Genomic DNA, 18,386 nt, shown 5'->3' on the forward strand with positions numbered 1-18,386 from the left:
CACCATCAGGGTCTTTTCCAATGAGTCAGCTGTTTTCATCAGGTGGCCAAAGAGGTGAAGATTCAGCTTCAGTATCAATCCTTCCAGTGAATATTCAGGACTAATTCCCATTAGGATCCACTGGTTTGATCTCCTTGCAGCCCAGGGGACTCTCAAGAGTCTCCTCCAACACCACAGTTCAAAAGAATCAGTTCTTCGGTGCTCAACTTTCTTTATGGTCCAACTCTTACATCCATACATAACTACTGGAAAAATCACAGCTTTGACCACATGGACCTTTGTCAGCAAAGTAATGTGTCTGCTTTTTAATATGCTGTCTAGGTTGGTCATACCTTTTCTTCCAAGGAGGAAGCATCATTTAATTTCATGGCTGCAGTCACCATCTGCAGTGATTTTGGAGCCCAAGAAAATAGTCTGTCACTGTTTCCATTGTTTCCTCATCTATTTGCAATGTAATGATGGGACCGGATACTATAATTTTTTTTTTAATGTTAAGCCAGTGTTTTCACTCTCCTCTTTCACGTTTATCAAGAGGCTCTTCAGTTCCTGTTTGCTTTCTGCCATAAGGGTGGTGTCATCAGCATATCTGAGATTATTGATATTTCTCCTGACAATCTTGATCCCAGCTTGTGCTTCATCCAGCCCAGCCTTTCACGTGATGTACTCTGCATATAAATTAAACAAGCAGGGTGACTATATACAGTCTTGACGTACTCCTTTCCCAATTTGGAAACAGTCTGTTGTTCCATGTCCAATTCCAATTGTTGCTTCTTGACCTGCACACAGATTTATCAGGATGCAGGTAGGTGGTCTAGTATTTCCATTTCTTTAAGAATTTTCCACAGATTGTTGTGAGCCACAAAGTCAAAGCCTTTGGCAGAGTCAATGAAGCAGAAGTAGAGGTTTTTCTGGAACTCTCTTGCTTTTTCTGTGATCCAACAGATGTTGGCAAATTGATCAATATGAAAAGGTAAAACTTAGTAGCTGAAGAAAAAAATATGTACTCAATTTTGCCTATAACTTTGGGTCATTAATCAGGAAAAAACTCCGTTTGGCAGTCTTTCAGTGGGGTCTTTCCGTGCTGCAATTAGCTGTCACCTGGAGCTGAAGTCACTTAAAGACTTGACTGAACTCTGGTTCTGTAAGGAAATTCCCAGAACTGTTCTATGGATAAAGGAACATCATGTCTTCAACTGAATTCAGAAAGAATTTACATATTCAAGAAGAAATGGGGCAGAAGGGGAACAGAAAAAGAAGGACACACACACACACACACACAGATTAAAGCAAAATATTGATACCAACAATTAGAAACCAAGGTAAAGGTCATAAAGGGAATTTTTATATTGTTTTCCCAACATTTTTATGTCTCAACATACATTAAAACTGGAAGAATTAAAAGATGATAACAAGTCAAAGAGAATTCATTGCCAGGACACTTTCACAAAAATACTCATAACATCAAAACGAAAATACCTAGGAGAAGTCCTAGTAGAAGATGGGGAAAATCTCTGAAATTCAGGATGTAACCGAATGGAGGGATGTATTATGTCAATGATTTGGAAAACTCAACATTGTCAATGTCAATCATCCTCAAATTTCTATGTCTACTCTCAAATTTTTAAATCTAATTTCAATGATACCCTTAAAGCTTTTCTTTTGGTGAAAATGACAAGCTGACTTCTAAATTCATACAAAGTGTAAGCAACCAATAATGAACAGCACAGTTGGTAACAAAAGCAATGATATTAGAGGAGTTAATATAAAGTAACTCCTGTAAATTATTCAGACTAATTACAAAGTTTGAAATTCAGGGAGATTGTGAAGGACAGGGAAGTCTGGTGTGCTGTAGTCCATGGGGTCACAAAGAGTCAGACATGACATAGCGATTGAACAACAACATCTATGAAGTTATGATAATTAAGAAAATGCAGTATTTGTGCAAGGATAGACAAATGATAACATGGAACAGAATAGAGAGTCTCAAATAAGGCAGACATACTTGCCCTTCTGCTTATGACGAAGGAGGCACTGCAGTGGGGAAGAGTCTTTTCAGAAAAATATTCTGAGTCAATTGGATATCCTTATGAAACCTGACCCTTATCTTACAGAGATATCAACCCCAGAAGGAATGCACAATAATATGCAAGAGAAAAATGATAAAATTTCCATAAGATACTCTTAGAGAATGTTTTTAAGATCTTCGAGTAGATGGCAGCCTACCAGGCTCCTCCATCCATGGGATTTTCCAGGCAAAAATACTGGAGTGGGTTGCCATTTCCTTCTCCTTTACAGGATATAAGAAGCATTAAGTGTACAGAAAAATGTTGGTAAGTTATATTTACATAAGAAATGAGTTAATCAAAGGACACCATTTGATTAAGAAAATGAAAATAAAAGACCAAGGGTTAAACATGGAAAATAAGTAACACATATTTGCATCCAAAGACATTGTCATGGTAAGTGGTAGTATACCATATTTGTAATAGTCAAGAACTGGAAATAACTCAGATTTACTCTGTCAGTAGAAGTGATCAGTACATGGCCATGTGATCATTCAAAGCATACTCTACCCTAATAAACAAAGTGCTACAATATACAACATCATGTGTGAATCCCAAACATAATTTTGAGTCTATGAAATTAGATTAAAAAGATGAAACATATGGCATCATTTTATATAAAGTTCAAACACTGATGAAACTCTCTATATTAGTAGAAGCTAGGTAAGCGCTATTTTCCCTGTCGAGGAGGGAAGACACAGATACTAGGGACGACAGTGACTGTGGTGCTGGGGACACTCTCTTTGCTGCTCTGGGCTGGGGTTCATACTGAGGTCTATACTCACTGCTCCTACATTGTTTTCTATGATTAAATGTAAGCAACAATGTTGCTTAAAAAATATATTATTCCCCTTCACACTTCTTGCCATGACCTGAAAAATGAATGAACAATGAGAAGATCCATATTTCACCACAAAATCTTTGACTTTGAAGCCCATTTAACCTCACTCTCTACTCTTGGAGACATTTCACTCCAGGAGCATCCTGAGTACCAGTAGCCCCTCCCTCTCTCTTACCTGAGCAGATCACAGAGGCCGTGTTGCCATGGGAACAGTGAGGACCACCCAGGACAGTCACAGGACAACTCCACAGGAAGGACTCTGCCCCAGAGCAGTGAAATCGGGCTGTTGAGATCTGATCACCTCCTTCCACCAAGTGTGGTCCTCCAGGGGTGGAGATGGCGACTCCACAGCCGAGCTGACGACAGACAACATTGGCATTGGCCAGACTCCAGTGGGAGGCACAGAGCGCTCTCCATCGTCCAGAAATGTTCATCTCCACCTGCCCCTCACACTGAGAGGAGCCATTTGTCATGAGCCGGATTTCTGAGTATGCTGGTAGAAGAAGACAGAGTTTCAGCAAAATCACGACTTTCTCACCTGAACAGGGTGTTCAAAGAGGTGAAAGGCCTGACCTGCATCTCACCTGAACAGACAACCTCAGCAGCTCCACTGTGGTGACAAGTGCCCCCTGGACAGGGCACTCTGGGGCAGACCCACAGCTCAGGCTCCTCCCCCTCACACCTGAACTCTTCAGCCCAGACCTGGCCATCGGACTCTCTGAAGAGCTCATGTCCTTGGACAGACACAGCCTTGCCACACCCCAGCTCTGCACAGATGACCTGGGCAGTGGAGAGTGTGAAGTTCCCATCAGACACTGGGATCCAGGCTTCTCCAGAATACACTTCTACTCGCCCTGAGCAGGGTCCATCCCCTCCAGCCAGATGCACAAATCCTAAGAGGAAACAGCAACAAAACCAGTGAGTGTTCATGGTACTGACTTGGCAACTGGAAACTGCACATCACAGGCAGTGGAGTGAAAGTTTTTCTTTTTAGGAGTGGAGCATGTAGAGAGTCTTTGACAGTGTCATAGTTGAATTTTCATGAGCAAGTTTCTAAAGAGAAATCCAGGAGGATTACAAGGTCAGTTTGGAGTGGTTGAATCCCAAGAACATACACTTTGAGACTGGTTAAAAATGTGACTTCTTTGGTCTAGGAGCCTGGAAACTACAGAGCCCAATTCAGATCATTGGAATGGCTGAATACTGGGAACACGTGTTTTAGCATTTATTGGAGAAGTGAATTTCTCACTTAGCAGCCTAGGACCTACATACAGATCCAAGGACACTGTATAATATTTAGGCACTTAAACTTGAACATAGAGATATGCAGACCAGAGGCCACCCAGAGGGATGTGGGCTATGACATGAGAGACCTAGCATCCAAACAAGTTTAGAAAGCTTTCATGGGACTTGTGGGGCTAATATTCTGACCAGTTTTCTCTCCCAGAAGCTAGTCCTCAAGTGACTTAGGTTAAGGAAAGTCCTGAGGCTGGATCCATGAGGGGATGCCAACCTGTAGATGAGTGACAGCTCCAGAGAAGAAATATAGACACTATCATTAATTCACATTTATGTCATCACATCTTGTCTTTCTGATACTTTTTCATGCTAAAAAATTCCATGAATTCCTTCAGTGACCTCAGTGGGAAGGAAAATGTGTTAAGAAAACTCAGAGAGTCATAGAGAAAGAGTCCCAGCCATCTCTCTTGAAATCCTAGGATTTGCCAAAGAATCTTGGGGAGAGTGTGCTGTCAGTGGGAGTTTACCAGATAGCTGAGTTTCCACATCGTCTCCTATTAAAGGTTTTTTCTCTCAAGCAGGACTCATAGAAAATGCTAAGGGCTGATAATAATTGATTTTACTACTATCATTGTACTAATTCTAACCACAGAAAAATATGCGTTCTTCTCAAGCACACATGGAATAGTCTCCAGGCTAGGTTACAAATAAGCCTTAACAAATTCAAAAATATTAAAATTATTCCAAGTGTCTTACATGACCATAATGGGATGGAAATAAAATTCAATAATGATCAGAAAACAGGAATTCATGAATATATAAAAATTAAACCACACACTCATATTTAACATTGTTTTCCTATTACTATAAAGAATGGTATTTAGATATAATTGCATTAAATCTATAGAGCACTTGAGAAGTACAGGCACTTTAACAATACTAATTCTTTCAGGCCAGAAACACAAAATGACTTTCCACTGATCATATTGTCTTTAATTTCTTTCATGGATGTTTTAGAATTCTAAAAGTAGATGGTATGTTGCCAAAAAGAAAGAAGAAGGAGGAGGAAATGAGCAAACAAGCCATAATTTGGAGAGTTCCAAGTTGAAAAAGCCTCAATATGGATAAATATGCAAATATTTGTGGGAAACACTCATTGAGTAGGTTGTTAGCATACTCCATCACCCTCTGCTCCTCCCATCTACCGCCTAAACTGCTCTCCTTTCTCATTTCTCCCACTTCAGACAAGCAAACACCATTTTAAAAGATACAGATGGATGGAAAAGAAAATCAGAAAGGATAGCTACTGCTGAAGTAGGGTGTAGGTGGGGTATATGGCATGCAAGGTGGGATCAAGGAAGTTTTGAAACTTAAGGAGGAAAACCAAAATAAGAGTTCATCATTTGGTCATCAAAGGAACACATTTTGAACTGAATGAAGATAACCCAATGAAACAACTTTATCTAATTCATCAAGGACAATTCCCTGATTTCTGGGTGTGTTCTGATTATTTACTTCTGAAGTTCTTCCTGGTAAAGGACTGCTTAATGATGCCCAACATCCAACCAAACAATTATTAGAATTTCAAAAGAGAGAAATGTAACCCATAACACATTTTTTAAAAACAATCAGAGAAAAAAGAAACACCAGTGCATAGAACAGTATTTTGGACTCTGTGGGAGAGGGAGAAGGTGGGATGATTTGGGAGAATGGCATTGAAACATGTATAATATCATATAAGAAACAAATTGCCAGTTCAGGTTCTATGCATGATACTAGATCCTCGGGGCTGGTGCACTGGGATGACCCAGAGGAATGGTATGGGGAGGGAAGGAGGGTTCAGGATGGGAAACACGCGTATACCCGTGTGCGGATTCATGTTGATGTATGGCCAAACCAATACAATATTGTACAGTAATTAACCTCCAATTAAAATAAATAAATTTATATTTAAAAATCATTTAAAGCAGCTTCAGAAATTACAGAAATGATTGAATTGGCTGAAGAGCTCCTTAAAACCCTAATACCAATATGCTTAATGAAGCATAAAAATAAACAGGGAGAAAAACTAGGAAAAATAAACAAATGAGACTTCTGAAACTGAAAAATATAGTACTGGAATGAACAATTATTTGGATAATTACACAAGAGACTAGACATTGCAGAATAAAAGAACTGGAAAGTAAAACACAGCAGTAGAGACTATCTAAACTGAACCAAAGAGAGTAAAAAGGCAGAAAAATATGAATGGAAACACAGTAGCATGTAGGATAATATAAAAATATATAAAATATGTGTATTTGCTGATTCAGATTAAGGGATGTGCAGAAAAATATTAGGAAAAGATAAATGACATTTTCCCAAAGTTATTGAAAACTGTAAACCCACTGATCCAAAAAGCTAAACAACCCTAAACAAGATAATGAAACCATTCTCAGAAAACTTGACAATGTAATTACTGAAATTCATTGGTAAACAAACAAACAAAAATATGTTAAACCAGGGAAGTTTGACACATTATATACAGGGAACAAAAGGATAAGTATTACTTACTGACTTTTTGTTGGAGGCAATGAAAGTCAGATGACAATGTAAGAACATATTTAAAGTATTGGGATTGGGCATTTGTTACCCTAAAATTGAATCTGCTATGAAAATACTTTTCAAAACTGAATGAAAATTAAAATGATATACCCGTGGCAGACTCATGTTGATGTATGGCAAAACCAATACCATATTGTAAAGTAATTAACCTCCAATTAAAATAAATAAATTTATATTAAAAAAATAAAATAAAATGATTTCAGGTAAATGAGAGATGATAGATTGGAGGCCACCAGACACACACTAAACAAAACTGCCTCAGGAAGTTCTTCAAACTAAAGGGAGATGACAGCAGATGAAAACATGGATCCTCTCAAAGCTATAGAGACTGTGCTAAATGTTGATTCTCTGTTAGAAGATTTATGGCAAAAATATTAGCAGCAAACTACAAGATTCATAATAAATTTATAAATAGAATGTATGACAATGATAGCACCAATGACAAGAAAAGGAATGTGGAAGAAAAGTATAGTGACTGACATTGCATGTAGTGACATAATATCATTTTAAGATGAAATGTAATTGAAGATTAATAATTCAACACTGGGCTTTCCCAGGTGGTTCAGTGGTGAAGACTCCACCTGACAATGCAGGAGACGTGGGTTCAATCCGTGGTCTAGGAAAATCCCACATACCACAGAGCCAACTAAGCCCGTGCACCACAACTAGCGAGCCTGTGCTCCAGAGCCCAGGGGCCACACCTACTGAAACTTGTGCACCATAGAGCCTGTGCACTATAGCAAGAGAGGCCACCGCAATGAGAAAACTCATGCCTGCAACTAGACAGTACCCTCTGATCTCCACAACTAGAGAAAAGCCCATGCAGCAGTGAAGACCCAGCCAGCAAAAAATAAAAATTACTTTAAACTAAAAAAAATTAAACATTATAATCACCTAAAAATCAGATGCGATTAATAAACCAATACAGTATTTAAATTGAAATATAATTTAAATTGGTAAAATATACTCAAAAATTAAAATAAAAACAAGGATATAACATATAGCAGCTGCTGCTGCTACTGCTGCAAAGTCACCTCAGTCGTTTCCGACTCTGTGCAACCCCATAGACAGCAGCCCACCAAGCTCCCCTGTCCCTGGATTCTCAAGGCAAGAACACTGGAGTGGGTTGCCATTTCCTTCTCCAATGCATAAATGCAAAAAGTGAAAGTGAATCTGCTCAGTTGTGTCTGACTCTTAGCGACCCCATGGACTGCAGCCTACCAAGCTCCTCCATCCATGGGATTTTCCAGGCAAGAGTACTGGAGTGGGGTGCCATTTGCCTTCCGACAAATAGCAGGCAAGTACACTTAAATCCAATTGTGTCAATAATTACATTAAATGTGAATAATTTAAGTACTCCAAATAAAAAACAAGATAATCAGACCAGATAAAATAAGACACAACAATATACTATCTACAAACTTTCATGTGTTTAAAATATAAACACAGAAACATACTAAAGAGGTAAAAATTACATACCATGCAAACACAAATCAGAGAAAACTGTATATAATATCTAAATTAATATCATACAAAGTTAGACTATAAGATAAAGAATTCATTCAGAGAAAAAGAAACATTTTATGATAAATACAAAAGAAATTATATAGTATTGAAACTGGTGGGTTAAAAATAAAGTGATGCTTATAGGAAAATTTAGAACCTTGATGCATCCTTTATGATTACGTTAGAATAAAAATAGAAACAGAGGGAAATGATCCAAGACTCCACCTCAAGAATCTACAAAAGCAACCACAATCATAACTGAAAAAGAGGAAAGAAATCTGAGCATAGAAATCAATTAAGAAGAAAGCAAATACACCATCAAGAAAATCAATACAGTCCATTAGTGATTCTCTTAAAAAGAACATTAAAACGGATAATCTTCTAGCAAACCAATTAAGGAAAAAGAGGGAACACATTAGCAGCACCAGCAACAAAAGGAGGAATATCATTGTAGATCTTCCCAACATATAAAGATATGAGATATGACCCAGTGTTACTAATTTGAAAATTTTTTGTAAAATGGGCCAAGTCCTTAAAAACACATTACTTGTGAAACACAACTCACCAAAATCTGATACAAAAAAAAGAGAAAAATATGAGTAAACTTATTTGTTAAATAAACAGAATCCATATTATAAAAATTCTCCACTAAGAAAACTGCCAGCTACAAATGCTAGCACTTCCAGAGAGCTCAGAAATGACTCCCACAGCAAAATAAAGGAAGAGAGGGAGGGAAAGAATGGGGGCAGGGAGGAAGTGTGACACAGAGGCTGTGGTGAATGTACAAGCTGACCTGCATCTTTCCAACCCATCCCTCCTGCAATCCTTACATCTTCATCCCCTCACCATTTTGCACTTCAGTACTGTAGTCCCTGGTGGCTCAGAAGATAATCAAGACTCTGCCTGCAATGCAGGAGACCCAGGTTGGATCCCTGGGTGAGGAAGATCCCCTGGAGAAGGAAATGGCAACCCACTCCAGTATTCGTGCCTGGAGGATCCTATGGCCCATGGAGTCACAAAGAGTAGGACAGGACTGAAGCAACCTGGAACGCTTGCACCACAGTCCTTCACAGTTTGTGTGTTCCCTCCCAGACCTTCCACATGAACTCCATGAAATCTTGTTATTTCAAACAAGCTTCTCTACATTCACCTCTGGTCATTGTTTCCACTCTAGATTTATCCTAAACGATACTTCACTTCCAGCAATCCACTACTGAGGCTGAAATTTCTCTTCCATACCTGGCTCCTAAGGTTGAGCAGAAGAAACTCCAAGAGTTCTGATCAAAATAATGAAAACACATGCTATTCTAATCTTATTTCTGCTATATCACGACCACTTTGACTTATCTTCACACCATTAAAATATGTCTGAAAATACAGAAAAAACAGACCAGGAGGAGGAAACTAGTGACCAAAAGAGAAATAGGAGGAACCTGGAACTGTTCATAAAAATGTGAGAGTCTAAGTTAGAGCAATGGTAGTCAGAGTGTACAAACCATGATCAGGGTTTAAATATTAGTTCAGTCAGTTCAGTTCAGTTCAGTTCAGTCGGTCAGTCGTGTCTGACTCTTTGCGACGCCATGAATCACAGCATGCCAGGCCTCCCTGCCCATCACCAACTCCCGGAGTTCACCCAAACTCACATCCATCGAGTCGGTGATGCCATCCAGCCATCTCATCCTCTGTCATCCCCTTCTCCTGACCCTAATCCCTCCCAGCATCAGAGTCTTTTCCAATGAGTCAACTCTTCACATGAGCTGGCCAAAGAATTGGAGTTTCAGCTTTAGCATCAGTCCTTCCAATGAACACCCAGGACTGGTCTCCTTTAGAATGGACTGGTTGGATCTCCTTGCAGTCCAAGGGACTCTCAAGAGTCTTCTCCAATACCACAGTTCAAAAGCATCAATTCTTTGGTGCTCTGCTTTCTTCACAGTCCAACTCTCACATCCATACATGACCACTGGAAAACTATAGCCTTGACTAGACAGAACTTTGTTAAATATCAGAGCACTTCCAAGTCTCTACTTCTAAGTATATCTTAACTGGAATTAATAACAAGACATGAGTTTTCTTAGGGTAACATTGGGAGTTCTAATTTAAAGTTTCAACATCACACACTCCATTCTCACTCAGATGCTCATTTATCAAAATATGGTAGAGACACCTGTAGTATTTCCACAAATTTATCTTCAGGTGGAACCATGATTATGACATTGTGACAGTGAGGAAGGTTACTTGAGATGCCAGATAACAGGTTTGTTTAAAACAAAAGTTTCTAACTAACATTCAAATTCACCTTGAAAATAATTACTTTTAATAAGAGTGATAAAGAGAATGGAAGAAAACATTTTGAAGAGATGAATAGATTTACAACATAAGTGCTGTAGTGGTTTCACAAATGCATGCTTATCAAGCAGTTTGGTATGTCAGACATACCTCAATAAAGTACTTTTTAAAAAGGAAAAGAGTTGTTTCCTTAAGGGCATCAACTAGAATCATCAAAGATCTGCTGAAGGTGAGATTAGAAGAGATCACTTTTCCAATGATCTTCCTGTACATAAACACCCAAGAACTGATTGGCTGTGGCTGTTAAGGACCTACTGCAGATGTCTTCAGGGCTCCCCTGTCCCACCATCCCATTAGATGGGGTGATACTATCCTAAGTCCAGCCTTCTACCTTAGGGAATTCACTGTGATAACTGACAATATATTCCTCCAGTCCAGGTGTTCTGATGTGATTAATAACCTGGACATGCAATCTGCAATTGTGATAACAACTAGAAGCATCTCTGTCAAATACTGTGAGCACCCACTCACAGCCTAGTTTCACTGCTGTCTTTCTTGCATCCACCTTGGCATAGGTCAAACACACTTAGGTAGCACTGAATACTTCTTAGGAGTCACATCAGGTCCTCTTGGCTTCGATTCAGTTCAGCTCAGTTCCTCAGTCATGTCTGACTCTTTGTAACACCATGGACTGCAGCATGCCAGGCCTCCCTGTCCATCACCAACTCCCGGCGTTTACTCTAACTCATGTCTATTCAGTCGGTGATGCCATCCAACCACCTCATCCTGTCATCCCTTCCTCCTCCCACCTTCAATCTTTCCCAGCATCAGGGTCTTTTCCAATGAGTCCATTCTTCACGTCAGGTGGCCAAAGTACTGGAGTTTCAGCTTCAGCATCAGTCCTTCCAATGAATGTGCAGGACTGATTTACTTTAGGAGGGACTCGTTGGATCTCCTTGCAGTCCAGGGGACTCTCAAGAGTCTTCTCCAACACCACAGTTCAAAAGCATCAATTCTTTGGTGCTCAGTTTTCTTTATAGTCCAACGCTCACATCCATACAGGACTACTGGGGAAACCATAGCTTTGACTAGACCAGTCTTTGTTGGCAAAGAAATGTCTCTGCTTTTTAATATGCTGTCTAAGTTGGTCATAGCCTTTCTTCCAAGGAGCAAGCGTCTTTTAATTTCACGGCTGCAGTCACCATCTGCAGTAATTTTGGAGCCAAAAAAAAAAGTTGTCACTATTTCCACTGTTTCCCCATCTATTTGCCAGGAAGTGATGGGACCAGATGCTATGATCTTAGTTTCTGAATGCTGAGTTTTAAGCCAACTTTTTCACTCTTCTCTTTCACTATCATCAAGAGGCTCTTTAGTTCTTGGCCTTTGGCCATAAGTGTGATGTCATCTGCATCTAAGGTTATTGATATTTCTCCCGACAATCTTGATTCCACCTTGTGCTTCATCCAGTCCAACATTTCTCATGATGTACTCTGCAAAGAAGTTAAATAAGCAGGGTGACAACATACAGCCTTGACGTACTCCACCGATTTGGAACGAATGTTTTGTTCCATGTCCAGTTCTAACTGTTGCTTCTTGACCTACATACAGATTTCTCAGGATGCAGGTCAGATGGTCTGGTATTCTCATATCTTGAAGAATTATCCAGTTTGTTGAAATTCACACAGTTAAAGGTGTTGGCATAGTCAATAAAGTAGAAGTAGGTGTTTTTCTGGAACTCTTTTGCATTTTCAGTGATCAAACAGATGTTGGCAATTTGACCTCTGGTTCCTCAGTTCTTTCTAAATCCAGCTTGAACATCTGGAAGTTCACAGTTCATGGACCACAGCCTTGTCTAACTCAAGGAAACTATGAGCCATGCCATGTAGGGCCACCCAAGACAGACGGGTCTTAGTGGAGAGTTCTGACAAGACATGGTCCATGGAGAAGGAAAGGCAAACCACTTCAGTCCTCTTGCCTTGAGAACCCCAGGAACTCCTAGCTTCACTGCCTCTTATACGTGATGTGCTTCAGCCGCTGTGTTGTAATCCTCAAGACTGCATTTTCAGGCTCCCTCAACATCCCTGCAAATATGGTGTGAGCTCTCCATTTGATTCATCAGGTACACCAGTGTAATGAGATTTTCCCTGCCATGAGTCCCACTTCTGGCCTCCTCTGACTGTGACCTAGGGACATTTAAATGCACCACTGAATTTCTCTCACACCTTTTCCTGTGTAACTGCACCATGACTTCGGGTATGGTCACTTGTCCCTGGGTCTTCACATGCCCTTTTGGGGTCACCATTGCTTGGTTGAGGCTGTTCTATTGGCACATCACCCACATACCAACCTGATGGAGTGTGTGACTCTGACTTTTAGGACCAATGAGGATAATAAACCTTGTTGCCTACAACTCTCCTATGACATCCCCCTCCCACAACAATGTAGCTACACCTTACTGACCATATGTCAAAGAATACAGAACAATTACCATGCTGAGACTGTGTCACAGAGGTCGAATCCAGAAGCTGAATCTGTGTGAAACTTTTGACCTCACCTCTGCCTCCTGTGACACATCACAAAGACCCTTCACCCAAACATGTTCTAAAGGCTGTATCCGTAATCTCGAGTCATTCTGGTGATAAGACAAAGGGTTTTCCTGCTAGAGATCCCCACGCAGACCATTTAGGACTTACCTGAGCAGACTACTCCAGCATCCCAGTCGTGGATTAAGCCATCATTACGATAGTCTTTAATATTAGAATGCCTACAGTCACTGACAGTTGACTCCACCCCTTCACATGAAGTATATGAAAGCCAAATGGGGCCCACTCCTGGTCCAAAATAAGCCTGTTTAGGAATACCAATGGCAACTCCACACCCCAGCTGTCTGCACACTACAGATGCATCCTTCCAGCTCCATTGTGTATAATCCACTGTGCCCCATTCTCCCTGGTGCTTCACTTCCACTCTCCCCTCACAGCGGTGGGCTCCATCCTTCAGCCTCAGCTCCAGTACTGCAAAAGAAACACAAAACAGGAAAGATTTTAGGAGACTTAGAGTGGTACAATATTTAAAACATTAGCTCTCTGAGGAGCAAAACCATGCATGGGATATAGTATTTCCCGACCTCTGTGGTATAAACATTCCCAGCGTGGCCAACTCTAAGCCCCCAGTGTGCCATCACTGAACACGGAGCAGGAAGGGAGGCACCAGGTGTTTCTCAGGCGCCTGTAGAACCAGCTCCAGGGACACCACCAAGGACAGACCTTCAGAGAGTCTGGATGCTGCCCTCCCTGTAGATGTGCCCAAGGCTACTAGGGCCCAGCTTCCCCATCTCAGTTAAGCTCATGGTCCGGGAACCAGGGAGGAATCCTCCCTCTCTTTCCCTGTCCATAGGAAGACTCTCATCCAGCCTAGGAACAGAGGGCTGGGTAACAGGCTCTAAAATGTCCTGGTTATTCCTGCCATCTGGTGTTCATGTCTTTGTGTAATTCCACACTCCAATGTACCTGTAACATGCATCTAACAAATGGAATTTGACAAAAGTGATCAGATGTCACTTTAGTGATTAAGTCATAAGATGACTCTGGTTTCTGCATATAAAAAGGAGTTCATTAGTAGGAACATCATAGATGGAGACATTACCAGTGTTCAGTTCAGTTCAGTTCAGTTCAGTCACTCAGTCATGTCTCTTTCTTTGAGACCCCATGGACTACAGTATGCCAGGCCTCCCTGTCCATCATCAACTCCCAGAGTTTACTCAGACTCATATCCATTCAGTCAGTGATGCCATGCAAGCATCTCATCCTCTGTTGTCTCCTTCTCTTCCCACCTTCAATCTTTCCCAGCATCAGAACACTATTTTTTTTTAAAGAACTAACCAGATATTTTGTGATGCTCTGATAGCTCAGTTGGTAAAGAATCCACCTGCAATGCAGGAGACCCCGGTTCAATTCCTGGGTCAGGAATATCTGCTGGAGAAGGGATAGGCTCCCCACTCCAGTATTTTGGTCTTCTCTTGTGGCTCAGCTGGTAAAGAATCAGTCTGCAATATGGGAAACCTGTGTTTGATCCTTGGGTGGGGAACACCCCCTGGGGAAGGGAAAGACTACCCACTCCAGTAAGGCCTGGAGAATTCCATGGACCGTGTACCCATGGGGTCACAAAGAGCCAAGCATGACTGAGTGACTTTCACTTCTTCAATTCTTCAACCAGATATTTTGAAGCTGAATAATAAATGACTGGGCTTCCCAGGTGGCGCTAGTGGTAAAGAACCTGTCTGCAAGTGCAGGATATGTAAGAGACTTGGGTTCGATCCCTGGGTCCGGAAGATCCCCTGGAGGAGCGCATGGCAACCCACTTCAGTATGCTTGCCTGGAGAATCCTGTGGATGAGGAGCCTGGGGGGCTACAGTCCACAGGGTCACAAAGAGTCAGACATGACTGAGGCGACCTAACATGCACAATACAATGAGCAAACTGAAGAATTCAACATAGAGATTCACAGCAGACTTGACCAAGGGAAAGAAAAAGACAAAAGAATCAATGTGTTAGAAGCAAGATTAGTTGAAAGCATCCAAATCGAGGAGCCGAAAGAGAATGAAAGGAATATAGAAAGCCAGTGGGCCACCATAAAGAGAAACAATGTATGGACTGGAGTCACAGCAGAAGAAGTGAAGGAGAAAAGAATTAAGGGCTGAGGACTTCCCTGGTGGCGTAGTGGTTAAGAATCCACCTGCCAATGTAGGGGACATGGGTTCAATCCCAGTCCAGGAAGATGCCACATGCCGCAGAGCAGCTACACCAGCGTGCCCCAGCTGCTGAAACGTGTGCACCCAGAGCCTGGGCTCTGCACCAAGAGAAGCCCCTGCAGTGAGAAGCCTGTGCACTGCAGCGAGGAGCAGCCCCTGCTCACCGCAGCTAGAGAAAGCCCGCGGGCAGCAAGGAGACCTAGCACAGCCAAAAGTGAATAATTAAAACAGGAAGACAGGCTGCGAATTTCCAAACCTGGGGAAAGATCTGGACATCCTAGTTCAAGAAGCTAATAAGTCACCCCAAAATTTCAATCCAAACCACCTTCTCCAAGACTCACAGAGTAAACTGTTCAAATGCAAAGAGAAAGAGAGAATTCTAAGTCTAAAGAGAAGAAAAAAGTTCTGTCACCCAAGAGGACTCCCATAAGGAGATCAGCGGATTTGTCCAAAGAAACCCTGCAGACCATGAGGAAGGATTGGTAACACACTCCACCGTCACTCAGGGGAAAGCAGCTCCAGGGAGGGACAGGAGAGGGCACGGAGAAAGGGCTCCCTACAGAGTCACAGCAGATCCTGGGAGGGCAAAGGACCGTCCCAGGCCCCCAGCACATCAGGAAAGGAGTCATGGGGACCAAGGCAGGGACTTGGGAACTTATACACATGGGGCTGCACATCAACTGATCTTTACAGACAGTGGGACAAGTCGTTCATTGGAAGGACTGATGTGGAAGCTGAAACTCCAATACTTTGGCCACCTGATGTGAAGAGCTGACACGTCAGAAAAGACCCTGAAGCTGGGAAAAAGAGAAGGTGGGAGGAGAAGGGGACAACAGAGGATGAGATGGTTGGATGGCGTCACCGACTCAATGGACATGAGTTTGGGTAGACTCCAGGAGTTGGTGATGGACAAGGAGGCCTGGTGTGCTGCGGTCCATGGGATCACAGAGTCAGACACCAGTGAGCGACTGAACTGAACTGAACTGAACTGAACAGACAAGAGGGCCCCTCTCCTGGATGCGGGCTTCTCTGCTCCCTAATGGAAACCTGGTGGGAACAGGTGAGGCCAGCAGGCAGAGCCTCTCACAGAGCCCAGTGCTAGGCAGACATGGCAACAAGCAGAGGGGAGCCCGAGAGATGGGGGACAGGAGCCAGAGAGAGGCAGGCAGGTGCACGATTATCTCTGATCCAGTTACATGCAGCGGCCGTGACACCCAGCCCTGTGGACACCCTGTGTGCTTCACAGACCAACGGACTCAGTCCCTGCTCAGCAGCTCTGTTCCTCTCACTCAGACAGGCTCCACCTCGCCTCACACACACACACAGGCTCACACACTCCCCCCCATACACACACCCTCACACACCCTCACACACTCCTCACTCACCCTCACTCACCCACACTCACCCACACATATTCCTCATACACCTTAATACATCACTTGTACACTCCTTATACACTCCACAAACACATACACTCTTCACACCCACATACACCCTCACACATACACACCCTCACACCCTCACACACACACACTCTTCACACCCTCACACACACACCCTCACACACACACACCCTCACACACTTCTCACCTGCACACATACACACACATACACACACACAATCACAGAGCCTACAGGAGCGAAGACACAGGAAACACAGGGACCCGGGGCAGTGCTCACACACCAGGCATGTGGAGCGTGTGGGAACAGCCCAGAGTCCCCGCTGGGGTCAGCCACTAGATCTTCCACACACGGGGAGCCACTGGGACTCCTAGAAGCTCCCTGAGAACAAGGGAGACAGTGGAGGGGACTTAGGCTGACCCAGCTCAGTCCAGACAAAACCTCACTGCTCTGTAAAATCTGCCGCTACGACAAATGGACCCCCTCCCCAATAGGAGAGGGACCAATATTCACATCAGCATGGTTTTTGGTCAGAAACACTGAGGCTCAGCTCCAGAACTCCAGACACCTGCCTGCTGTGGACCCAGGACAGAGGGGTAGCTCTTACCTTGACCACCCACCACGGTGCCGAGGAGGAGGACACAGAGTCCCCACAGGGAGAGGCGTCTGCCCAGAGCCATCCTGACCCCACGTCCTCAAGGTCACAGTCCCAGCTGCAGGATCAGCCTGCGAGGAGGCGTCAGGGTGCCGACTGGGGTCTATATAGACCACCCCTTACACCCTCCCTCCTGAGAGCCAATAGCGACACCTCTCACCATTTCAGGCACTATCGGAGGCTGCATCTGCCCCTTTCTGAAGCTCAAACACCAATGAGCTTCTGAATCTTCAACATCTCCTTATATGAGCAACACGGTCCTTGACCTCCTGCTTCCGTGGTCCTGAGAGCCGGGCCCCATGACCCAGGACTGGGATAGAAAAGGTGCACCAAAAATCATGAGTGTTTTCCTTCTCCCCAGATCACCCTACTCAATATCTGAAGATTGTGAGATCTCACAGGGTCTGGGTGTGGGATCTGTTGACTCTGGAGAATAACTTTTGTAGAATCAAGTATTGATCTTCCCCGGCACTGAGCTCAGGGTGGAAGCAGAGAACTACAAGAAGTCTATTTTTTTTTAAGTTTTTAGCTGTTTAATTTGATGTATAGCATACATACAAAAAAGTTCCCAAAGCATAAATTTTCAGTTCAGTGAATTATTATAAGTTGAAAATCAATATGTGCATAGGTATGTGTATATACGCATATAAATGTTTTTGAGAAGAACAACTTGAAATACGAGTGTATTCATATATATGGAATTTAGAAAGATGGTAAAGATAACCTTGTATGTGAGACAGCAAAAGAGACACAGATGTATAGAACGGACTTTTGGACTCTGCGGGAGAGGGAGAGGGTGGGATGATTTGGGAGAAGGGCATTGAAACATGTATACTATTATGTGGGAAGCGAATCACCAGTCTATGTTCGATGCAGAGTGCAGGATGCTTGGGGCTGGTGCACGGGGATGATCCAGAGGGGTGGTGTGGGGTGGGAGGTGGGAGGGGGGTTCAGGGTTGGGAGATCATGTACACCCGTGCCGGATTCATGTCAATGTATGGCAAAACCAATACAGTATTGTAAAGTAAAATAAAGTAAAAA

The 18,386-nt window shown here is 42.7% G+C and overlaps 1 protein-coding gene across 1 annotated transcript in view; it reads right to left on the reverse strand.

Annotated features, from left to right (window-relative positions):
* The window catches only part of LOC138437855 (antigen WC1.1-like), a 59,553-nt gene extending 42,125 nt beyond the window's left edge, over positions 1 to 17,428 (reverse strand). Inside the window, exons 1-4 of the mRNA XM_069585826.1 lie at positions 17,298 to 17,428; positions 13,233 to 13,553; positions 3,489 to 3,797; positions 3,080 to 3,397 (exon numbers count right to left, since the gene is read on the reverse strand). Of these exons, the coding sequence (XP_069441927.1) occupies positions 3,080 to 3,397; positions 3,489 to 3,797; positions 13,233 to 13,553; positions 17,298 to 17,370 (1,021 nt within the window). The 5' untranslated portion in view covers positions 17,371 to 17,428. The remainder of the gene's footprint in view (positions 1 to 3,079; positions 3,398 to 3,488; positions 3,798 to 13,232; positions 13,554 to 17,297) is intronic.
* Between the last annotated feature and the right edge of the window lie 958 nt (positions 17,429 to 18,386).

Source organism: Ovis canadensis, chromosome 3 (assembly GCF_042477335.2).
Source record: "Ovis canadensis isolate MfBH-ARS-UI-01 breed Bighorn chromosome 3, ARS-UI_OviCan_v2, whole genome shotgun sequence".
NCBI classification, from domain to species: Eukaryota; Metazoa; Chordata; class Mammalia; order Artiodactyla; family Bovidae; genus Ovis; species Ovis canadensis.